General features: G+C 41.3%; 1 protein-coding gene across 2 annotated transcripts in view; it reads left to right on the top strand.

Moving 5' to 3' along the window:
* SCN2A (sodium voltage-gated channel alpha subunit 2) overlaps positions 1-26,165 on the top strand; it is a 138,183-nt gene that overhangs the window by 88,177 nt on the left and 23,841 nt on the right. For both annotated transcript variants that reach the window (XM_078394659.1, XM_078394660.1), the window contains exons 15-21: positions 97-270; positions 658-1,014; positions 2,132-2,611; positions 16,071-16,191; positions 17,438-17,592; positions 21,109-21,282; positions 22,990-23,112. In XM_078394659.1, coding sequence (XP_078250785.1) covers positions 97-270; positions 658-1,014; positions 2,132-2,611; positions 16,071-16,191; positions 17,438-17,592; positions 21,109-21,282; positions 22,990-23,112 — 1,584 coding nt within the window. The remainder of the gene's footprint in view (positions 1-96; positions 271-657; positions 1,015-2,131; positions 2,612-16,070; positions 16,192-17,437; positions 17,593-21,108; positions 21,283-22,989; positions 23,113-26,165) is intronic.

Below are 26,165 nucleotides of genomic sequence, written 5' to 3'. Positions count from 1 at the left end.
TTGATGCTGCCCTTGGTTTCTCCTGCTCAAAATGTATCTTGAAGAGTATGATCAATGTCACGCAGAACTAATGACAGATCATATTTTTGTGTGTAGGTGTTTACTGGCATCTTCACAGCAGAAATGTTCCTAAAGATAATAGCCTTGGATCCTTATTATTATTTCCAAGAAGGGTGGAATATTTTCGATGGCATCATTGTCAGCTTGAGTTTGATGGAGCTGGGCCTTGCGAATGTGGAAGGATTGTCAGTCTTAAGATCCTTCAGACTGGTAAGTGCATAAACAAGCTACAGACATTTGAACATACATTTTGATCACATACATACTAACCTATTAGATTATGAATGGATATACTGTACCCTTGAATGAAGCAACACATGTTAAGAGCACAACACAATGCATGTTTGCTTGGAAGTTAATTTCATCCAGTGCAGTGGAACTTACTCTAAAGGTACATACCTAACATTGCTACTTAAAGCTGTTAATCATTCAAGCCACTAATTTGCACTTGTTTTATGTCATCCTTCACCATTGAAGGAGTCCAGAGATCTGTAAATCTATTTCTTGTTGACTTTCAGAAGAAGATAATACTGTTGTTTCTTAAAGAATAAGGAAAATGAACATGCATACTGAAGCCTGTGTTTTTTTATTTTCTAGCTTCGAGTCTTCAAACTGGCAAAATCCTGGCCAACTCTAAACATGCTGATCAAGATTATTGGCAACTCCGTGGGTGCCCTGGGGAACCTGACTTTGGTCCTGGCCATTATTGTCTTCATTTTTGCTGTGGTTGGAATGCAGCTGTTTGGCAAAAGTTACAAGGAGTGTGTCTGCAAGATCTCCAGCGACTGTGAACTTCCACGCTGGCACATGAATGACTTTTTCCACTCTTTCTTGATTGTGTTCCGAGTACTTTGTGGCGAATGGATAGAGACCATGTGGGACTGTATGGAGGTTGCAGGCCAGACCATGTGCCTTACTGTCTTCATGATGGTCATGGTGATTGGAAATCTAGTGGTAGGTATCCAACAAATGTATATTTGATTTAAGCAGTGTAATAGACTTTGGTTTTTAGATATTTTAAAATTGTGTATAGAGTGATTAAAAAAATCTCCCCAAAATTGGAAATAATTCAATTTAAATTACAAAGATGAGATAGTGATGCCATTTCACTTTTGTATCCCTGACATTCAACAGATTGTGTAAGTAATGAGACTTAAATACAGAGATGCAATTTAAAAAAATCAACCATGTTAGTGGACAATATCTCAAGGGTCAGATGGTGGTTCTACTTACCTTCTAACTTCTATGTATTATTCTAGAAATGCCTGTGTCAAAGAGGACATGTAGGCCGTCATCAAATCCCTGTGTGTAGTGGGACTGCCCATTTTATTTTAAAAGATGGACTTTGCTATCCTGGAACTGCTCCTCTAAAAGTTGTCATGTCCTTTCTTTGTCTGCATAGGAATGTAGGGAGCTGCCTTATGTGAAATCAAACTACTGAATCATCTTGCTTAGTACTGTTTATATTAACTGGCAGCAGCATTCCAGGGCATCAGACAGGTCTCTCCGGGCACTTCCTAAGGATTGAACCTGGGTCCTAACACCAAATTACGTATTACAGAAAGTCCATATGTAGTTTTTCGAGTTTGCAGGTTTTGCAGTTTGCCAATCTGAAGCATCAGTCTACAATGTCTGGACATCTTTTGAGAACAATATCAACTATTTGGCACAATTAAGTGAGTTAATGGGAGCACTGATTTGATTCAGTGCTGGCTCATTGTGTCCCAGCTAGATTATATACTAAAGACAGAATCCAGTGGTGTACGTCAGTTGGAGCCTGCTGCTTCTGCAAAAAGCAGTGATACTTTTTTTCTCTGGCAGGCCATGTGAACCCTAAAAACCTGTTGTAGATGGTTGGGAAAGGCTCTGAAGCAGGTTTTTGGCATTGTAGAACTACGGGGAGGAGAGCAAGCGAGTTTTGATACTACTGGCATTGGGTATGGAGAAGCCACAGTATTAAGATGGTTCGATCTAGCAGTAGTTGGGAGGATACAGATGTTACACTGAAACATTCAGAAAGGGGCTGTTGTCATTCTGTGTAACATACCAGCCATTTGTTTTGCCTTAATAGGTTTTGAACCTCTTTCTAGCCTTGCTGCTGAGCTCCTTCAGTTCAGACAATCTTGCTGCTACAGATGATGACAATGAGATGAACAATCTCCAGATAGCTGTAGCAAGGATTCAGAGAGGCATTGATTATGTAAAAAGAAAAGCACATGAATTTGTCCAAAAGGCCTTTGTGAGGAAACAGAAGGCTTTGGATGAAATCAAACCACTTGAAGATCTAAACAACAAGAAGGACAGTTGCATTTCTAACCACACCATTGTAGATATCGGCAAAGACTTCAACTACCTGAAAGATGGCAACGGAACTACCAGTGGCATCGGCAGCAGTGTGGAGAAATATGTTGTGGACGAAAGTGATTACATGTCGTTCATAAACAACCCGAGTGTGACTGTGACCGTGCCCATTGCAGTTGGAGAATCCGATTTCGAAAATTTAAACACTGAGGAGTTTAGCAGTGAGTCAGATTTGGAAGAAAGCAAAGAGGTAAGTTTACTTTAGTGCACATTTGTGTTGTTTGAAAATGCTATCCTTTTGAAAACAAGGACAGGAAATGTTTAATCTTTGACCTGGCATTTTTGCATTGTATAAGCTCTGCGAATGAGTGACATACTCTGTATGTGTGTCTGTTTCTTTTAAATGCCAAATTATATAGTAATATTGATTATATTAACATTGTTGTTCATTAGGTTAATTTAGATCATGAGCTCCCAAACTGAGGGTGATGAATAAATTCCAGAGACGGCCATAAGACTGTGATATTTCTATAAGGAACAAATATTTTTATCACCTTAAACAATTTTGTGTGGTAGATATTGTTAGTATAAAGAATTTCTAATGAAAATTTAATTTTTGAATATTTTTAATTTAGAATGATTTTTATTAAATTCTCACATTTATTTCAAGTTTTAAAAAGGTTTGGGAAAGACTGATCTTCGTCCTTTGGCACGTCTTTGAGGATTAGTATTTTAACTTTGTATTCTTTAGATTTTTATTCTAGCAGTCTGAAAAACAGGTGAAAAGCAATGATAATTTTGCAGGCTTGTAATATATATTTTAATTGTATTTTTATTGTTCTGAATTTTTATTGTATTTTAAATGTTCTAAGCTGCCCAGAGACCTTTGGGTAGTGTGGGTGGCATATAGATTAAACTAAATAAAATAAAATAAAATAAAATAAATGTCTTTATTGTCAGCAGAATTGGGGGGGGGGAATGAGTTCTCCTTAGCTAAAATGCTAATTTATGATATAGTTACGAATCTGTGCTTTATGGAAAGGCATGTAGGATTAGACTTTCTTTAGTTCTTTAATGTTTAGTGATTGTCAGCTATGGTTCCACTATGATGCAAATTGATTTATAGCATTATATTTAGAAGAATTAATTTCACAGACATTAATGGACATTCATTTGTAGAGCAATGATTTAGGATCTGCTAGGACTGCAGTGTTTTTCATAATCTAATACAGTACTGATATTCACTCAAAGATTGAGAGCAGCCTACATTGAAGCTTGCAACTCTTGTTGAGTTTAATGAAAGTGTTATGTGTGTGCTTAAATCTCACTGAAATATATGGGACAGAGAAGCCTGGTCAGACTGTGTCCTTGTCATTAGTTTGTTCAGGCATGCCACCATTTGGAAAGCAGGAATATTTGTTTTAAACGTGTTACAGTGCTAAAGACATTTGACTAGACTGAGGATGCTTTGATTTGTTGATTCCTAACATAGCCTCCTTTCACAGACTCCTCGGCTTTGCGAGAGTTCTTAAGCTGTATCTTCTCATCATTCATGCACTATTAATGTTCACCAACTCTTTATTACGTAATTTCCTTCCTTTAAGATCTTTGGTGTTGTTTTATAAGTTAGCTCAGAAACAAATACTGAAGCTCTCCAGCTATGTCATTTTGTATTAGCGCTTCTCCAAGAAGTCTGCCTGCACTTTTTTAATACTGCTTTTCTTAAGACTCTTATGCAACTGCATGTTTCAATAGCTGAGTGAAATATCATTTTAGGAATCTAGTCCTAATCATGAGGGCCAGGGTCCTGCTGAATCTCCCCTGAGTGGAACACATGGGTGGTGTAGCAAAGTGTTGTTGTTGAAGAGGCAGTGGTTTGCCCTGTGTGCATCGGTGGCGTTATCCTGCATGACTGCCCTGCTGGCAGGACTTTCCACTCAGGGAAAGATCACTGGGATATTGGCCAATGATACTGTTCACTTACTTCCTGGAAAATAGTATTGGATGTAGTACGGAGTTTGTAGAAGGATTTTTTTTTGTCTTACCATTGGCCATCATACAGATTTTATGCTAATTTCTTTACATACAATATACGTATCACTCAGTGTGCAGCTCCCAACAAAGGGAGAAAAGGCTCATCTCATGACCTCTTTTCTTGACGGTGAAAGTACAACTTGTAAGCCATTTCGTTCCCAAGGCACATTTGGATACTGTACAGTGGTGCCTCGCTTAACGAGCGCACCGTATAACGATAAAATCGCATAGCGATCCGTTTTTTCGGATCGCTAATGCGATCGCTCAACGTTTTTTAAATGGGGAAAAATTCGCTTTGTGAAGACCGGTAAGCGTTTCGCTTACCGATCTTCGCAAAACGCCCCCCTGACGATCAGCTGTTCGGCGGCCAAAATGGCCGCCGGAAGCTGGAAAATGGCCGCGCGCAGCGTTTTTGCGCCCTCGTTAAGCGAAACGAGGGCGTGAAAATGGCTGCCGGCCATCCTGAAGCTTCGCTGAACAGTGAGTATTTGGCCCATTTGGAACGCATTAAACGATGTTTAATGCGTTCCAATGGAAATCCCTGCCCCGTTCAGCGATGCTTCAGCATAGCGAAGGTTAATCCGGAACGGATTAACCTCGCTATGCGAGGCACCACTGTATTTTTATTTTCAGTGCATGGTATTTTTCAGGTTTTAGGATGCAACCTACTTAACATGTAGAGCTTCTATGGCTCTCAGTGCTTAACTCCTGGAGACTGTGGTTGTGGATTTCCTGCTTAGGCAGAGGATCACGAGTCTACAGTTCTATAATTCAGTGCTTGTGGTTGTTGACTGCAGGAGAGGATTAAGCCTCAATCCTGTTCTGCCTTTGCAGAGACATAGAAGCTCCTAATGTGTGATGGAAGAAGCAGAAAGAGAGAACATTCTGCTGGATTTTTCATCCTTGCCCCCTTCTTGTTTTCCATTCGGGGTTCAGCAGTAGCAGACTCCTTCCTAAATAAGAGTGAGGCAAGAGCCTCACCACCTTCATGTTGACAAATCGCCTAGTATCACAGCAGCCACGCCTCCTCTTAGGACCCTGCAGTGACCAAAATGTGCTTTATTGCATATTTTGATTACTTCTGACAAGTAGAACATCCAGGGGTTGATCTACGTGAAGAGTAGTATGGTGGGAGACGTCGTTTGCTATAGGATGCAGTACATGACAGGAGTTGTCCTCCTCATATGGGCAATATGATTGAACTTCTAAATATTCATTGAGCTTTGCCAGAAAAATCTAGTGGGATTTTGTGTCTAACTTTGGCTGGCTCATGCTCAAGCTCAACATTATTTTTCCAGCTAACGTTTTCTGCCCCACAATGGGATTTCCTCAGAGATGCAGGCCTCAGCAATCAGATTTACTGTATATGTGTTCTGAAGCCTTTGAGTGCTGCAATTCTGTGCCACAGAAAAGTTGGACAGCTGTAGAAAAATGTATTTTGTCAGCCTTTGCCTCCTTTTAACATTATGGGAGGGAAAAAAAGAGCTTTACTGAACTCAAGCAACAATTGGAAAATGTTCTCCCTAAATGTTTCAGTTTTGGCTGTTTGAGGCTCAGAATGACTTATTTTCCTCAGTTTTTAGGATTCTTGGAACACCTGATGGAGTTCTGGGTAGCATAGAATAGTTCCACATTTTAAAGAGGATGATTTGATAAATTTCTTTTTCTCATATTTATTTATTTATTTATTTATTTATTTATTTATTTATTTATTTATTTATTTATTTATTTGTTCGATTTTTACCCCGCCCCTCTAGACAACGTCTACTCGGGGCGGCTTACATAAGTTAAAACACATTAAAACAGTATACAGTATAAGTAACATATATAATACAAAATGGCAAAAGTCAAGAAACAAGAGGGGAAAAAAGAAAAAGAGAAAATTACTTAGTTGACTGGGGGAAGGCCTGTTTGAATAACCAGGTTTTTAGTTGAGTTTTGAAAACACCCAGCGAGGGTGCCAGCCGAATTTCAGTGGGGAGTGTGTTCCACAGCCGAGGGGCGATGTCTGAACCACTATTAAGTCATGCTCTAAGGAGCATGCCCCCCCCCACATGTTGACAGGAGTACACTAGCTACCTCCTCCATTGTTATTCTAATCGCAGAAATGGGATTGATTGAAGAAAGGCAGACTCTGTACCCAGAAAGCCTCTCCATGTTAACGGGGGTTCTGGTTCCCTCTTAAGACAGTTGTATTTCTCTGATTAAAGAGAGGATAGAGTGGAGTGGAGCTAATGCATTCCTTTCAATGCATGCGGGTACTGCAGGCTTAATAGAATGACTGAATACGGTTTGATTGGCTGCTGTCTTTCGCATTAGGAAGGAAAATTCTCTCAAGCCAGATTAATTCAAGAGGAAATTTATGGGAGTGGATTTATGTAGTTTGGCACCCGGAGATTTTGCTGTAGAAGCATCCCCATGTTTAGCCTGATCTCCTGCAGCCCAGAATCTGAAGCATGAGGCATTGACTTAACAATGAACTCTGCCATTTTGCTTTGCTAATGCTTCAAGTACAAAAGCAATCTGCTCACCAGAGAGGGACAAACAGCTATTGTTTGTTCTTGCAAGTTCTTTGATATAACTAGGCGATACTGCTCATCCTTACAGATTACAATGCAACAGGTAAAGAAATAATAGGCATAAAAACTGTACCCATTAGGTCTTCTCCTTGGTTGAACAGCAGTTAGTAAAAGACTAATTGCATCCTATTACAGGAGTCTGCTGAAACCGTACAACATTTGTAAGATCACACACCCAAACCCTTTGCCTTTGTGAAAAGAGTTAACAGTAGTAGATAACTTTTTTTGCTGCATTCAAGCTGTGAATAACAAGATTTTGCACTTTCCATCCCTAGGGCAATTCTAGAATTTTATTTAAAAATCTTTTTAAAACCAGGGAATTGAATTATTAGTGCTGACATGAATTATAAGACTGGTTCCAGATTTCGGCTATACTCCCAGGTGCTTCTGCCTTTTCTGTTTAGTTCCTAGCACAACCGGGTACACCTTTTTCCATTCATCAGGATGTCCCACCAGTTCTGAATATTTAAAGGGGAGAAGCATCAATTGCCTTGAAGAGTGGAGGATGAACTCCATTTCAGCCAACACTGTTGCACACCTCTAAATCTGTATCATCCTCACCCCACTTTGTTAAGATTAAGACATTTAGGTATTATTTATTTATTACCTTGACTGTGATAAATTCTATGTTGTATTTATGTTGTACAAAATGGGGAGTTGTCGTCTGAATGTCGTTATGAGCGCTCCAGCCTTTCGTATGATGTTGAAGTGAATTTCAGGTTTGTAACAAACAGGCCACTATAGTCTTTACAGACAGTGCACTACTTTACAATTTACTGACTAATTAATTTGGGTCTTTTGGAATAACACTTTAAGAAGACAGGTGCATGCTTTTGAGCGTCAACTGGCCATATTTAGTAAGATTTTCCCCTCCCCCCCCCATTATCAGTTTAGATACTATAGAATAATATCTGGAAGCCAAAGTTGAAAGCATAGATACTGTGTGGTAAACTTCATTTCCTACCATTCTTACCTCTCGCAGGATTAAAATCAAGCTGGATCATTCAAGAATGCCGGTCTGGTGCTTTTTTATCAGAGCAACAAGCAGCACCAATTTTGCACAGGTTACCTAAGCAAGTTCTACCTCTGTATGATTACTTTTTAAATGGGTATTGACTGGCCTGCATGCTACTCAGCCATTTTCCTTCCCCATCCATTGCAATATTGTAGAAACTTTCCACGGCTTCTCTTTGCTGAGTCCGATGACTCGCATCACAGCATGGTCAGGCAGGATTGGCAGTCCCAACATTTGTAGGATTTCAGGCTCCAATTAACCTGCGTTTTTACCCCTCGATTCTAACAAGCAAAAAGTGCATGCTATTATTTATTCAGCTTTGAAAGCACTGATTTAGTTGGACAAAATGTCTATGGGCAAATTAAAGGATTTGTCGATTCACTCCGTGGCTTTTTATTCTGCTTTACAGTTAATATTGTTAGCTGGTATATAGGATTTTGGAATTTTGGCGTATGTGTGTGAAGCTCAAATGCAAATCACCAATATTCTGTCATCCCGCCGAATCACTAATACTGTACAAAACAAATAGCATCCCAAACAATGATTTTAAAATGATCAAGCAAAAATGTCTTGGGGAGAGGGATATAAAAATGGTGAGATGGTAACTCTGTCAAGAGATCCAATAATCCCTGTATTTGTGTCCAAAATATGCTGCCCCAAATCTAGAGAAAATAACCATATGGGTAGCTGGTCATGTTTCCTCTTAGGATCATGACTGTAGAATAAAGTGTTAAAGGAAAAACGCTTCGCCTTGGGCCCAGTCCATATGTCTCCCCTCCCCCCCACCACTTTAAAGATGAAAATGAAGCTGCAGTGCTAGTGTATATGCTTAACACATGGACCTTGGCTCTTCTTAATAAATGTATCTCAGTCTTGAGAACCAGACATTCTTGAGGAACAGGGTATGCTACTATGCACACTACTACGGAAGCTACTTAAAGCAGGTCATTCATAGCGCCCCAGTGGCTTGGCGTACTGTCTGAGATTCTCAAGCATTAGCCCCATAATTGAGAGTAATCTTCCTGTCCTTTGATCAGCTTGTCGCAGGGCATCCAGACCACGGCCTACTTATACTTCCCTTACATAGCTGTCTGTTTTGCTCGCCGCTCAGAGGGACCCCCACTAGTCTTCCGATGGTGCAAGGGAAGTGTCGGGGTCACTCCGAGCGGCGCTTGCAGAGGCTTGTCCAGAACCATTTTTGAAGATCGCGCCCTTTCCCCCTGCCTTCGGTAAGGCTCCGAATGGAAAAAGGCTTTCTCTTTTTTTCCTTTTTCCGTTCGGAGGCTTGGTGAAGGCAGGGGGAAAGGGCACAATCTTCAAAAATGGTGCTGGACAAGCCTCTGCAAGTGACACTCACCGCTCGGAGGGACCCCTGCCAGTCTTCCGATGGTGCAAGGGAAGCCCCGGGGGACCTCCTAAGGTGGCGATCAAGGTGAGGGCCCCCCCGCCAGTCCTCTGATGGTGCTTCCCCAGGTCCCTAACTGGTAAGTGACTTTTTAAAAAAAAATTCCCATAGGAAAGCATTAATTACATTTCAGTGCATTCCTATGGGAAACCGCAGCTCGCAAGACAAAAATATCACAAGACGACATTAACCCAGAATGGATTAATTTTGTCTTGCGAGGCACCACTGTAGTACAGCCAAACAAAACACAGAAATGTTTTTTGTAGGTAGATTCCCATTGATGATACTGGTTTCTCCATTAAGTTTAGACATACTGTATATTCTAAATTTTAAAAAGCATTGCGACTTTTTTAAAAAAGTTTTTTCCCCTTCATATATACATAATGGCTGAAATCCTGTGGCTTGGAGTAGTAAGTCACAGAACAGGACCATTTAAACCAATGCAACTTGAAGAGAAATTGGTTTACCAAATCCCCGATTCAGTGGGCCTACTCTTGTGCAACTTACTGCACTAAGCAACAGGATTTCAGCCCCTAAGTCTAAATCGTTCTAAATTGTCTTTTACGTGCTGATCTCTCCCTTCATCCATCTCTGCATCAGTTATTTCCATCTCTTTCACATTTCCCCCCATCCTGGTAGATTGCTAAATTACAGTTTAATGGGGGAAATGAAATGGAGACTGTTAGCATGTTACCTTTTTAGCTACTTATTCTTTTTAATTTTGCTCAAATTTCAAAGGCTGGAAATGAAAATGTGGAGCTAAAGAGTGAAGTTTGTTTAATACATATTCAGATGTTTGTTAGCCTTATTTGCTGCTTGCTGAAATGATTCCCTGACTAGCATTCCTATCTCATGTAAACTTTAGTTTTCTAAGCTAAACATCATTTCCCTTCTGTCATACTGTATTGCTGAATGAAAGCATGACGGCAAAGACGGCGTGCACATTAATAAGAATATTTCCAAGTCATGTCTTTGGGTTTGTACATTTTGTTTCATATATAAAAAGCAGGAGGCCCTAAGAACCAAAACAACATTACAATTTTACCAGAATCTACTTATTTATTTCTTTTTGCAGCATACCACCTGATTATCTAAAATACTCTCTCTCTCTCTCTCTCTCTCTCACACACACACACACACACACACACACACACACACAGAGAGAGAGAGAGAGAGAGAGAGAGAGACCACTGAAGTTTGTACCATGTCTAAATTAACCATCTCTGAAGTTCTATAGTGATTGAAAATCTTACTTGGTACATTTCCTGAAGGCTATTTATGGCTGATATTCTGTACTGCAAACACTTCAGATTTACCAATTCCCAGAAAGAATGAGATTGCAGGGAACATTGCAAGCTGGTGCACATTTAGGGTCAAACTAGACATTAAAAGAAATGCATATTCCCTGTGATCAGCCCTTTCCTCAAACCTTTCCTAAAGGTACATGCCAGCGACCATGCTGGCAGGGGATTCCTAGAAGTTGTTACCCAAAAGAGTACACTTTCCAAGCCCAGACCTATGTTACATTTACCTCCATGATGTTTGGCAAGGATTAGAATTCATCATCATCTTAAATACGGATGATATCTCAATAACTTTCATATTATTCAAATATGGTCCTTGAGGCATCCATCTTTTCTTTTCATAGGTGCCACTGGTTAGATTAACAAAGAAAACATGAATGAATTTCCTATAACTTTTTACTGAGACGGTGTGTACGGAATACACACATTTTCTTTTATAAGATTATCCTTTTTGGGGTTTTGGAGATTGTGTTGCATTAGGACTCCTGATGAATGTGGTTGCTGAGACAGATAATCACAACTACTGCCCCACCCATCCTTCAGATTTGATATGGGGCTGGGGAATGATAAGTGTCAGGTCACATGAACTGAAAACACACCTCATAGATATTAATGATTATTCAGCCAGCATTTCCTGTCATACATTGGACCTTGACAGGAAATGCTGGTGTTGCCTGTTTATCTGACGGCTTCCGTGCATAGAAATCCCAAAATTAATAATTCAAAAAATACCGAAAGCATTCTTACATTTCAGCCTATGTGATCTGCCCCATGCAAAGGGAAGAGAGTAATAACAAGTCCAGGATGCAGAGTGTACTGTAAATCTGCCGTATGCCGATCTTCTTCTAATCCTTGGTTCTGATGCTTTGGTGGGTTACGCTGGCTCCAATTAAAATCTTTGAAGAAAGATGGTTTATGTACAGTATTCCTATCAGGGTTGGCTTGTCAAGTGGATGAAAAGCTACAAAGATAGCACCCTCCAACTTTAATTGTACCATTGTCTCTGTGTAAGCTACATAAGCCATGGGGTGCACACACACCCCGTTATTGTTTGGGTCCTATGCAAAATCAAATTTATCATCATCATATTAGTACTACTACTACTATTGATACTGCTACCCATGACAATAAACATTAAATGTTTAAGGAGACAGCAAAATGAATAGGCTTAATTTACAGTTGGTAGAATGTAGATACAGTGGAACCTCTACTTACGAACTTAATCTGTCCCAGACGATGTTCGTTAGTTGAAACATTCATAAGTAGAAGCACCATTTCCCATAGGAATGCATTGAAAACCGATTAATCCGTTCCGGCTGAAGAAAACACACACACACACACACACACACACCAAAATAAAACACTGCAAGCCCCTGGGGCTGCAAAAAATAAATAAATCCAAAAATAAACAGAAATATAACCCCACCAGCCCAATCCCACCCTGCAAAAGGAAAAAAATTAAAAAAGAAAAAAGCAGCATCTTACCTCCATTGCCACAACCGCCGCTGCCAGGAGGCCACCCGGGCTCCAGCCATCGCTGCCGGGCCAGGGCTTCTCTGCCACCATCGGAGGCTTTCCCAGGGTTCGCCGCAAGCGATGCCTTTCTCTGTCACAGCACGAATTGTCTGCCACCATGGGACACTTTCCCGGGACTCGCCACAAGAGCTGCCGCCATCCGCTGCCGAGCCAGGGTTTCCGCACCGCCGATACAGGCTTTCCCGGGGTAGACCAGGCCTACCAGGGGAAGCCCTGCTCTACCAGGGCTTCTTAGGCCCTGTCTACCCCAGGAAAGCCTGAGTCGATGGCGTGGAAACCCTGGCCCGGCAGCGAATGGCGGCGGAGAAAGGCAGCAGTTGTGGCGAGCCCCGGGAAAGCCTTCAATGGCAGCGGACAACCCGCACTGTGGCAGAGAAAGGCGGCACTTCCGGCGAGCCCCAGGAAAGCCTGCAGCGGCGGCACTGGAAGCCCAGGAGGCTGAGCCCAGCCAGGATGGTCCGGCGGCTTGCCTCCCGGCAGTGGTAGCAGCAGCAGTAGAAGCCCCGGGAGGCTGAGCCTCCCTTTTCCTAGCCGTTGGGGTGAAAGATCTACAAAGAAGCAGCCTCTTTGCCACCAACTGTTAGCAAATTTTATTTCCCACCCTTTTCCCTGCCTTTTTCGTTCATACGTTGAAGCTCCGTTCAAAAATAGAGGCAAAATTTTGCGGCTAGAGCTGTTCGTAAGTTGAAATGTTTGTAGGTAGGAACGTTTGTAAGTAGAGGTTCCACTGTACAGTATGTACCCCAACCAACATAAATGCGGAGTGTTTGCATCTTTAACTATGATTCCTTAGACTTCTGCCTGGCCATTTTCTTCGCAAGTAGAATACCTAACATACTTCTTTGGTGAATAACCTGTACATGATTTCAAGGACTAAAATCAGTAACAATATTATCAGATTTATATTTGCTTACCCTTTGCACTAAGTTACTCATGTTGCAATACATAGATGTAATAAAACTTTTTTCCTTAAAAACTGAGCAGTCCAAAGACAACCAACTGCTTTATTTTCTGAAAAAGATTCATGAGTTTTGATTTGGTTTTAACTTTTTGCTCTGCTATTTAATAGCATTAATGCTACAAAAATGGTGTGGGATGGAGTGCTATACACAAAATGTTACATAATTTCAAACAATACAAACAGCGATCAGGATTTTAACTTACAATATTTATTAAAGAAGCATGAATTGCTTACATAAAGAAATGTGATGAGAATCTGTTTCTTAGTCCAGAATATTCAATGGACATAGAATCTCCAGTTAATGCACATACATGTTCATGAACGGCTTCATTAATTGCCAGAAGGGAATCTAATCTTCATGTGCCACCCATTGTATATGTGAATTGGCTGTACCCATGAGAAAGAACGGGGTAGTCAATACATTTCAAAGAGTCATTCATGCCTCTGATGTATTAATTTATCAAATTATGTATTTTGCACCTGTGTGCTATTAAGTTCCCTGAGATTTAGGCATGCATAACTCTACTGCGTGACTATTTACCTCTAAACTTGTTTATTCAGATGTCAAGCCATTTGAGTTCAGAGGAATCAAACTTCAGATCCTCTGCTTTGTTCTCATGAGCCAGTTTTTAGGCACAGTATAGAATGTCATTTATGAAGATTGCATTTATGTGGGATATGTGGAGGTTTTTAAGATAGTTGAGCAAAAACCTGTTTTTGTTTACATCTGCAAGTAAAAAAGTGAAGATTTATATGTATGTACTCTTCACAAATAATGTTGCTCCTTAGAAAGTCCCAAATCAAAGGACATTACACAATGACTCTCCAAGTATGTTAGCCTTTCCCAGCCATCAATCTGAATAAAATTACTGTACTCCGAACATTTTTATGATGGCTTTGACTGCACAGTCTATTTGTCAGCCCTAGGAAGGCTACTTGGGCTAAATAAGTAGTTTTAAGAGAAAACTAAAACGGAAGTTCTGATTTTACTTTATTATTACTACGTACTACTTTGGCTTGCTCATTGTAGAAAGTCCCTTTTGCCATTAGAAGTAGCAATATGCAAAAAGTGTAGTGCTAATTTTTCATTATAATTCACATCTGTGAATATTATATTGTACCAAGGAAGTTATTTGATAAAGCTTTATAATATCAGGAAACAAAGGGCAATTGTTGTTCTGCAAGAAATAATATTTATTTTCTTTATTGGTATTAATATTCATTTTAAAAATATAATCTATATTTCTTTTAAAAATATAAAATTAACATAAAAAATATTGAGTCCCTCGAACCTTGGGACTCAGATGAGCCACACGATTACCTTTGATATAGTTCTGTGGGTTTTTCTCCCATGGCCACACACATAAAATTTCATCATTTATTCCTAAAACACCTACAGAAACAGGGATTGGGAAGAAAGAAGCTTTAATCTCATGAAATCAATACAGTAAAAGCTATTCAAGTGTCTCAGAAATTGACAGAACAACCAAAATGGACAAACACAATTTCTGAAAAAAATGAAATTATTTTTAACCAGAGGTTGGCTGAACGACCTGAAATGAACAAAAATGGAGCCGGTCATTTTCTGAATTGGTAGTAATCACTCGGATCATCTGAAACCCTTTCCTAACTTCAAACTGGCAACCAAATCTTTCTGCTGTTTTTTTTTAAAATCTCAAATGAACTGAGCAAAACTGGTAAAGTATTTTCCTCGTCAGACTAATATTTTAAGCTGGTTAAAGTTCATGCAATTTAAAAAATGCTTGATTCCAGTAAATAATGCCTATAGCTTTTGTTTGGAATGATATGTGAAGAATTATCTTTTATAACAATACATTAACACAGGTATGCGTTATTCACCATCTGCTTATATCATTTTCCACATAAAGATAGCTACTTACCAATGCAGCCATTTTATGGATGTTATACATGGTAATAACATTGTATAAGGCTACCGAATGCAATGATCAACACTACTTTTATTCACTATGGTACTCATATTTGTCTACTTTTAATCATGTGGCACCCCATTTGGTTCTGGTAAGAGAGTTAGGAGACGAGCTGAAAGTTTGGCTGACATCCTTCTTTATCGCTGGCATAACGCCTTTCCCTCCAAAATAGGTTTCTACTTTCATAGGTGTGGTTAAAGAAAAGTGTTTTTCATGACGTAGTAAGAGAACACATATGTGTACCATGCAAGAATAAAAAGTAGTCTCAAAATGCACAGTCAGTTGTGCAAGTGCATTGGCAAAAGAGAATGCGAAATAATGGCTCCTGCTCTGGATTTAATATGCTGCTTTTCCTTCTGAAACTATAGAAACATAGAAGTACTTATACACTGATAATTTGTGTTTTCATGTCAATGGGAAGAAACATGTTCAATACAGTTTGCTGCCTATGCATACTCTACCCGCATTAGACATGAAAATACTCCCTTCAGCTTTTAGTTGGTTTGGTCATAATTGCGAGAGGGCGGGGCATTGAACACATTGCAATTCATTGTGCTCTCTGTATTACATGATTGAAACCACAAGCTAGCGCTTCCTCCTGCAAATAAACTACCTCAGAATTTTCAGATCTATATATGTCTCAGCCAATTAGCACACTGGTTCAAATTTGTGGTTCCTTGTAGGAACACACTGAAAATGTTTGATGCCATGGGGAAAACGAATATAAATACCATATCAGATTCTTCTGACCTGATATTAAAAACGACAACAGCAGCAAACTCACATTACATTTACAGATGAGTTCTGCTCTTTGTTTTAGAGTTCCTAAATAAATGGAGAGCATTTTGGAATGCATTAAGTGTAATCCAGTACTACAACCAATAAATGACTCATTAAGCCTTTGGGGGGGGGGTCTTTATTTGCAGAAATTAAATGCATCTAGTTCATCTGAAGGTAGCACAGTTGATGTTGGCCTTCCCCAAATAGGAGAGCAGCCTGAAGCTGAACCTGAAGAATCCCTGGAACCAGAGGCTTGTTTTACTGAAGGTGAGTGGCTCAGAAGTCTTGGGGAACGCTCAGGGTTTCCTTTCCTATGCTAGGGACACTTCAGGCTAGTAGAATCTACTTGGTATCTTTTTCTAAGAATCACGTGATTTGCCGTCTTGAGCTTGGTGCAAATGAGGCACACTTAGAATTAAACATTTTGAACAGAATTGAGTACACACTCTTTCAACACAAAAATCCTCTGCTGATTGTCTGAGGATATTTCAGTATTGTAGGGTAGGAGAAGAGGGTAATTTTATTGTTGCCTTTATTGCAAAGCAGATGGGACTCAGAAATCCTGGGCAGTTTGCTGATTCATCCACATTGATCAATTTTTCTACCTTGGCTGTTGTTTTTAGTACTTTATGTTCTTCTGAGATATTACAGAAGCAAAGATGTGGAAAGATTCATCATCTGCTCCTGCGTCAGAATTGCCCCTTACAGTTATCCCTTGCAAATGGAAAGTTCAGAGGCTTTTATTCAAACTCAGGCAAGCTTACATACAGCACAGAAATCCAGTGTTATCCCTACCTAGACTAGGCCCATTGAAATGAACAGGGCTTGTCAATCCCACTTAATTATGTGGAATCATTTTTGGTAGGTGTAACCCTGGATTTCGCCTGCACTATAGAGTTGGTTCAAGAAGGTGTATTCCAAAAAAGCAGATTTCATGGCATGTAAAAAAGGTGAGAAACAAGACAAAGGGCAGTACATGCTGAAGTGGATGTATCTTTTCTTCTCCCAAATGAGGCGCCCGTTGTGTGCACTGTCATATGGCATACCAAGTGAGGGCTTAAATCTTATTAGGCAAACTGTTTTAAGCATATATTTCACTTGAAACTGATTACTTAAATCAGGGGTCTCAAACATGCGGCCCGGGGGCCATTTGCAGCCCGCTGGACAATAGTTTGCGGCCCCCGCCTTGCCTGCCCCCTGAAGCGCCCATGCGTCCTCTGCTGTCAAGAGTCAAAAGAAGCCTCGCTCTCCAGCTCTCTCCCAAGACAGCGCCTCTTGCACTCTCCAACCAGAACTGCACCCTGCCAGCCAGCCTGCCTGGCTAAGGAAACTCCTGGGCAGTTTCCTCGGGCTCTTGCTCCGCTTGGTGGAAAATCTGATGTGGCTCAGCCCCACCCAGACTCTGCCTCCAGCGGCCCCCAGGTAAATTGAGTTTGAGACCCCTGATTTAAATCATTTGTAAGACTTTTCTGCAGAATAACCTATGTCACCTCCTCCCGCCTTATTTTGCCAGACTGTATGCGAAGGTTCACATGCTGTCGAGTCAGCGTAGAAGATGGAAAAGGGAAAATGTGGTGGAATCTTCGGAAAACCTGCTACAAAATAGTGGAACATAATTGGTTTGAGACCTTTATTGTCTTCATGATTTTGCTCAGCAGTGGTGCTCTGGTAATTTTGGAAGTTGTTCTTTACCACAAACATTGCAAGCAATCCAAATGCATAATTATCAAACTGGAAAATGTGTGCCTATTTTTGGATAGTGTCTATCCTTTTATGGAATATTTTGAGTTGGATTTTTTTTTAAAAAAAGAGTAACACCTCAAGGGCCAAAGACATTAACAGTAGAATCATCATATACGCCATTAATAAAAGAATATGCTTTAAACATATTAAATTAAATAATTGCAATGATCCTGTTGGTCTTGAAAGATCTATTTTTAAGGTGTCACAGTTACTATTTATAGGATTATGAAGAAATTAATGAATGGGACAATTTCCTTCAGTATGGAGATAATCGGGTATAGAAGTCAAGTCTTCTGAGGAGTGAGGTCATCATGACACTCTTCACATTGCTGAAGGGTTGTGTCTTAATTTGGTGTGGGGTGGGAGTCATCTGCAGTTAGAACCTCCAAAACAGAGGTTTGACACCAGGGAAGAAAGTGGTTTATTGATCTTAAAATATACAGTAGGTTATCAATGCAAAGAAAGCTTTCACATCTCAATATGCTGAATGATCCTCACCACCATCGCACGAAGTGGCAGAATAGTAAATTTGGGGCTGATTTTGGCAGAGGTCTACAAGCTGACTTGAACAATCAAAGACCTAGTCCTCCTGGTTGGACTAACTGGGAGCAGTGGCCAGCAACAGCCAGCAATCTCCCTTCAGCCTGAAGGACAGGGAGGAAGGGGCTACAGTACATGCTAAACTGCTAAAGGAATAATGGAAGAGGTGTTCTCATTAGAACACTTGTGAAAAATTCCCAACACACAGACAGGTCAGATTGACATCTTATCAGAGGGGGAAACAGTACAAGAAATATGAGCGTTAGGAAACAGTGCAGATAAACCAGGGCAATCGTATATCTTGTCCATGGTAACATTTTGACATCAAGGCCCTTCATGAGCTGGTGATGTTACATTTGTGAAACTGTTCAGAAGTGTGTTGTTACTGCAGATTTCCCATTTACCACAGAACTACTCCATAGAAAAGAGCAAAGATTTATTCTCTGCAATCCCAGTAGGTACAACTAGACACTTCCTGGGACTGGACTGAATTTAAGTTACACAAGGTGTTCCATTTTCCTGATTACAAGGTGTAATCAGGAGAAAGAAACCTTTACTGGTTACAGCTGTTGTTGGAATAAAATGGGCATGACTTGCAATATCATGCAGAGATTGGACAGCAATCTTTTTGAGATGTTCCAGGCTCTTAATTTTCTGCCTCGATTGGCTTTTGAATTACACAGCCTACAGCAGCACTATGATAACAACTAGTGAGCAACTGTCTTTCTTCAGAGTGAAACAAAAGTGCATAAGTGACGTCCTTATGGTCAGAGTGCTTGTTCATTTGGGGTAGGAATTGTGTGGTCTATGGAGCACATGCAGTCCCCCAAGGCTATTTCTGTGAGCCCCGGGGCCCTCACAAACCTCCCCTTGCTGAGGGGAACAATGATGGATTGACACTCTTAGAAGCGTCTCAGTGTGACGGCTCAGTTGTCAAACAAGTAGCAGGCTCCCCCTGGAGTAGTATTAAAAACTACTGAGTTTACCAGATCAGAAGTAGACATCCAACTACTTTTAGAGCCACACACACACACATTTTTTTCCAGTCTTGGGAGCTTAGTGCATCCTCCAGTAAGTCCTGGCAATGGGGGATTGGCCCCAGAGCTTGGCTGTTTATACAGTGGGCCCTCAACCTACGGAATTAATCCGTATTGGAACAGTGTCCGTAGGTCGAAAAGTCTGTAGGTCGAATATGCATTTCCCATAGAAATGCATTGAAAACCATTTAATCCGTAACCGGCCCAAGAACCCCCCCCACACACACACACACAAAATTAAAATAAATAGAACTTACCTTTTGAAGGCTTCCAGGGGTTCCCAGCCGGCGCCATCGCCGCTGCCTGAGGCCTCCGAGGGCTTCCCCACTGCTGCCGGAGGCCTCTTGGAAGTCCCTCGCTGCTGCCATTGCCGCTGCTGGAGGCCTCTCGGAGGTCCCCCGCCCCCACCGAAGCAGGCTTTCCCAGGGTGGACCGGGCCTACCAGGGGAGGGCTTCCCCAAGTAGACCAGGTCTACCCCCCAGGAAAGCCTGGGGAGTAGACCGGGCCTACTGGGGGAAGCCCTCCCCTGGTAGGCCCGGTCCACCCTGGGAAAGCCTGTGGGGCTGGGGGACCTCTGCAGGCCTTCCCCGCCGCCATGGGAGGCCTCTTGGAGGACCCCCCGCCACCGATCGTGCTTCAGACACTCAATTGGCGGCGGGGGGACCTCCGAGAGGCTTCCCATGGCGGCAGGGGAGGCCTGCAGAGGTCCCCCTCACCACCCATCGTGCTTCGGAGGCTCGATCGATGGCAGGCGGGGCCTCCAAGATGCGTCCTATGGCGACAGAGAAGCCCTGGAAGGCATTTGGAGGCACGGCGGCCTACGGACTGGAAGGGGGAGACGGGGAAAGCGCCAAATTTGAATTTGATGCTTTCCCCGCCTCCCCGCTTCTGGTCCATAGGTCGATTTTCCAGGCACAAGTCGACTGGAAATATTGCAGCTGGAGAATTCCGTACCTTGAAAGGTACGCACGTCGAGCTGTGTGTACATCAAGGGTCCACTGTACTGTGGCCCAGTGTCTTCTACTCAGACAGATAGTAGATCTCCAAGATGCCAAGATTATGTCTTCCCTGCTACATGCTACTTAATCCTTTTAATTCTAGATGCCAATAATTGAGTCTGTGACCTTCTGCCTACACCAGTGTTGTGTAATGCTGAGCTATGGCTCTTCTCACTATGAAGATGCTCCCTCCATCTCAAAATGTCTTGTGTCTTGTCATTCAAAGGCTTTACCTCCAATACAGTCCTTTCAGCAGTTGTTGGCTTTGTAATACCTCTCCTGGATCTCCAAAAATCCCCACTGGATTTTCGGATCCCACTTCGCTGCCACCAGTTTGTGTTTGGACTCAACTTACGCTTGTCACTTTTAAAAATAGCTTTCCATTAAAAGTCGTAACCCCAGCCATTAACCACATTAGATAGACCCAGTGGTTAAAGAAAGGGAAATGATATTATATTACGAAGTAACAAGAACTTGGGGAACAGATCTAAGCTTCAGTTTGTCTTCAGTTGCAACCCAACAGCTCAAACACACCCCTTTTCATCCATTATACTTCTCTTCACATTCCAGTCCTTCAGCTCCTCCTCCTTCAGGCTCCAGGATAGGCTGGCTACCTGCACCACCCAGCCAATCACCTGGCTTCCCTGTAACTAAGCAGGTTGGACAGGTCACACATCTCTAATTTCCAGTGATTTTAGATTTGATGAGCAGAATATTAATTAAAGGAGAACTGCCAAGTCTTTCTATTCAGAAAGGGGGAAATTGACGTTCCTTGTTCTGGAAAAGGCAATACTCCAATTTCTGTATTCCACAGATTTCAAGCAGTAAAGTCATACTGTAACACCCTCACCACTTTTCTTCACAGGCCTTTGAAGACATATACATTGAACAGCGGAAGACCATCAAGACCATGCTGGAATATGCGGACAAGGTTTTTACATACATCTTCATTCTGGAAATGCTTCTGAAATGGGTAGCTTATGGCTTTCAAGTGTATTTCACCAATGCTTGGTGCTGGCTAGATTTCCTCATTGTGGATGTAAGTACTGTATTCTCTCTTTCATCAAAATGAGTTATAACACATTAATTATCCATTTATGCCCCATGGATTTTTGCAACAATTATGATGTAAATTACTAACCCATCGCCTTCACAAAAGGAACAAATTTACAGAAATCAAGAATAACTTACAGTACAACCTACATTTCTGCCAAAGCCTAATTTAGGGGGCCACTGGAGACAAGGGAAATAATCCTTTGCTAGCAGAGAATAGACAAACTGGTGAGGTAGCACTTCTGCTCCAGATAAGCTATGGCAGTGGTTCCCAACCTTGGGTCCCCAGAAGTTCCTTGACTGCAACCCTCAGAAGCCCTTGCCAGCAGAACACGTTCCTTAACTGCAACTCCACTAGTGTGTCATTTGTCAAGCATTACAATTTTCATGTGGGATGGTGATGTTACTGATCAACTGGTTCATTGATCATGATAGAACTCAAAAGCCAAGTACCAGTCGGCCTCATTTGCTGAATAGGAAAAAAAAAGCTTCCTATAAGAATTTGCCAAAACAATTGTTTCTTTGATAAGCTTTGAAGGAGCCCCTCAGAAATAATGAAATCTCTGTGTTCCTGAAATGGTTGGACTCAGCTCAGCTTTCCAGGGGCAGTATTTTGTAGTACAGTGGTGCCTCGCAAGACGAGCGCCCTGTTTAACGACAAAATCGCATCACAATGAACTTTTTGCGATCGCAAAAGCGATTGCTTTATGATGTTTTAAATGGGCTTTTTTTCGCTTTGCAATGATTAGTTCCCTGCTTTGGGAACCAATTCTCGCAAAACAACGATTTTCGGCCAGCTGATTAGCGGTTTCAAAATGGCCGCTGGGTAAAAAAAATGGCTCCCCACTCTTTTCTGGGATGGATTCCTAGCTGCACGGGCAGTGAAAATGGCCGCCCTATGGAGGATCTTCGCTGGACGGTGAGTTTCAAGCCCATAGGAACGCATTAATCGGGTTTTGCAAAAATATTGTTCCAACTTTTGATGTTCTGTATTCTGAGACTGTGAAGTACTTTCCCTTTTTATTTTTCTATAAGAACTTTATTCAGAAATGTAGCACTCTGCCAGCGAACCAAAATCATGGTACTTTGCTTTTATATGCCCCCTGTCTTGAATATCACACCCCAGCTGCCTACGTCATCAAAGCACTACCTGCAGACATTCCCCCTGTCTTTACAAGAACTTATCACAACTAACCACACAGGAAAAAGTCTGTTTGAATCCTTCCAGCTTGAAAAAGTAGCAAGTAGAGGCTTCCCAGAAGCAGAGAGAAAAAAAGGCAAAAGTGGCTGAACCAATATGATTCAGCTTTTGCATCATGTAGTCAGTCAGTTTTTTAAAAAGCTTCAGTTTCACCCGTTTTATGCAGAACAAATCCTGCAGTATTTGACCATGTAGTTGCACTCCGTGTTTCATTGCTTTGCATCAGACAGCATGTTTGAACTTTGCTGGCTGGGCCAGGGATGCTGCTAGGGAAATTCTTCAAAGCCATCTATAATAAGGACCAGGCACTTTTCCTTGATGCCAATGTGATTTTATCATGAGGTGCCCTTTGACATGTAATTGTTCTACTGTGACTGACAGGAAAGAACTCTACAAGGCTACAGAAGAGATCTGTGAAGAAGGAAAGCACAGTAGTCCTTACACATCTAGTGAATTAATTTCTCTTCTCTCCTTTCTCTTTTCCCTGTGTAGGTCTCTTTAATTAGCTTAACAGCTAATGCCTTGGGCTACTCTGAACTTGGTGCAATTAAATCGCTTAGAACTTTAAGAGCTTTGAGGCCTCTAAGAGCCTTGTCACGCTTTGAAGGAATGAGGGTAAGAGAAAAAAAGTTGAAAAAGCTTGGAATAATGCATGTATAAAGTACAACCATTCAGAGCATCTTCTTGAAGACATACTAGGAACGTGAGCTGCAAAGTCTTCAGTAAAAAAAATATCTCATTTTAGATAAGAATGTATAGAGTCAGGCGTCCCACTTATTCTTCCTCAACCCATCTGCAACATATGGGACAATAATAATAATTTATGTCCTAGGATGTTGCAGTGAAAACGGAACTAATGTTGCATGCTTTAAATGTGCTATATAAATGCAATTATTGTCATTATTGTTTATTGCGAACTTGTTGAAAATAGTTGTATCATTTTTTGAAAAACCTCAAAAACAGTCATCCTCTTGTATTAGGTTAATTACCATACATTTTAGAAAAAATATAGTTCCTTGAACTATAACTTTGAGTTCAGTTGACTCTCAACTAAGGGCTCATCTAGTTAGAGCATTTCATCTCCATTTTTTGTATTGATTATATTGGTATTTTTCTGTCATTCGGATGATGCAATGCTTGAACTGGTTTCACCTGTGACAAAGTGTAACAAAAGGCCTGCTTCTCTGTGCTTCTCCAGAGCACCTTTTAAAAATGTGTTTCGCTCTGTATCAATGGCAGAGGTCAGACGGCAAGATCTTCTTGGACAGAAGTTTTCAGTTTACCACTATTCTGTTATTAAACAAATAAACAAAAATACTCAACAGAAAAAAAAAACTAGAAGAGTTTCAGCAAGATTTTTAAAGAAGCTGATGGTAAAGAGAGCTGAGTATATCTGCTTGTTGCAAGCTTTTGATTTGTCGCTCTTCCATTTAAATGGAAAGTATGTACAGATATAACATAAAAGATAATTTCTAGGGTTTCCTCCAGATTTTTAAAAGATATGTTTTTGAAGACAGCAAATTTCTGTTTAGGATTAGCAGCTGAGTAGCTACTGCCAATGGAGGCTGTCAATTTATCTCCTATTTAATAATGTTATGAGGGTAATATTTCAAATAGCATGCTGGATAGCTCAGTGGTTTAGGTCTTTGGCTGCAGAGCCGACAGGGGCTGGACTTGATGATCCTTAGGGTCCCTTCCAGCTCTGTAGTTCAAAGGGTCTTATTATTATTATACCTTGTGAATGAACCACTAAATTTAAAATAACTCTCCTGTCTTTTGCCTCCTCAAGTGCCATCTGCTCCTACGGCCCTATACACGCCACATGTCGTACTGGTAGATGTTAGCATGTGTCTGGCACTTTATGTTTTTAGTTTCATACTGTAAATGGGTGATAACAGCTGCAGGGCTCAGAAAAGGGGAAATGTAGGTCAGATGTTGTGGAAGGAGTAACACATGACTGATCATCTAGCTAGAAGAATGAGACATATATATCCTGCAGGCTTGGCACTGCTTGTACCTTGAAGCCAGTTGTCTACTGCACTGTTGGTTTGTTTCCACTGAAAATACTCTGAAGATGGGTAACCCAATTTTTAAGAAGAACAGAAAACCATAAAAGAAAAAGCAAGTGAACCAAAATATTGCTATATTGTCTATGTTAACAATAGCCCATTTTGTAGAAGGTATTTGGCGCTTCAAATGGAGTTCCACAGCTCTAGAATAGTCATTGAAGCTTAATTCACAACTGATGCCAAAACCCTACTTTGATGTGGTTGGTTAGCTCCATGTTGCAGCTCCAGTGTATATGAGTGGGAACCACATGATTCACTCAGATCATGTAGTGCATACCATAGCTCCATCTGGCACTCTTGGCAATCTGGATGGACCCATATGGCTCAGCCAGTTTGCATACCTTCCCATTTTAACTCAGACGTCCAACTATGTGGACATTTTCCTCACTAAGTATGCTGACGAGGTAACATATTATTTGCATGATACAAAAATCACTCTTTGTATGCCTCTGCCACTTTTCTGTGGAACATTGACTATTCATTGCATACTACAGAAATTGTGATGATCTATATGGAACAGGAGTAGTAATATTTTATTTTATTTATTGTATTTATACCCCGCCTATCTAGTCATTTCGACCACTCTAGGAGGCTTACAACATAAGGATAACAAGTTCTAAAAAAATGTATAACAATTAATTAATTAAATGATTCTATAAGATGGGAAAAATAAAAATAAATCAAATAAAGAGAGAAAAAAAGGAAAGAGGACAGGAATTAACTAGAAGGGAAGGCTTACCTATACATCCATGTTTTTAGTTGGTTCTTAAAAGTACCCAGCGAGGGTGCAGTGCGAATCTCCGGAGGTAGGTTATTCCAGAGACGGAAAGCCCGGTTTCTAGTTCTTTCTTTCCGGGCCTCCCTCAGCGTCAGGCTCCTCAGCCTCACCTTCTGGCTCACGCGGGTGACACAGGTAGAACTAGTTGGGAGTAAGCATTCCACCAAGTATCGAGGTCCTAAACCTAATACTACCTAGCATTCATCAAAATCACTTTTGACAGGTGCGCCACCCCTGCGAGGTGGGACAAAGGGTCAAGAATTAACCGTCCTGGGTGGGCGGGGCTTTAGGGTGACATAGGAAGTTGGTGAGGCTGCCATGGGCCTATAGAAGGGCTTCATAGACCGTGGGGTCCCCCATGACCAGAACGCGGCCTCAGGATTGGCCCCCAAAGTGACGTGTCACCTCCATGGCCCTGTAGTCCAATGGGAAGAGGTTGGAGGGGTTTGGCTAGAAAAGGGGTGGCCCCTTAGGCCGCCTGGGGCTGAAACTCCACAGCAGTTGCTGGAATGTCATAGCAGTGATTTTAGGGGCCTTCTGCGCATTCTTGCTGCTCTTTGCAGAGACTGGTGCGGCTTGGAGAAGATGGAGGACAAGGAAAACCAGCTCCACAGGACAAGTCAAAAGGCCCTGGTGAAAGCCAAAAGGCACCTGCGCCCCCAAGGTTACTTACTACCAGAGGCTTGTGGGTTTTTCCAAGCCCCTGTGCCCCTTGGAACCCCCTGTAAGTCTCAGGCGGATGCTGCCTGAAGATCCAGAAAATCTAAGAAGAAAATTCAGGTCTGCAAAAGACCTATTCGTATTTACCGCAAAGCCAAAGC

This window comes from Pogona vitticeps, chromosome 1 (genome assembly GCF_051106095.1).
Source record: "Pogona vitticeps strain Pit_001003342236 chromosome 1, PviZW2.1, whole genome shotgun sequence".
In the NCBI taxonomy this organism is placed as follows: domain Eukaryota; kingdom Metazoa; phylum Chordata; class Lepidosauria; order Squamata; family Agamidae; genus Pogona; species Pogona vitticeps.
The sequence above is the reverse complement of the archived record's forward strand: the minus strand, read 5'-3'. Positions and strand labels throughout refer to the sequence as shown.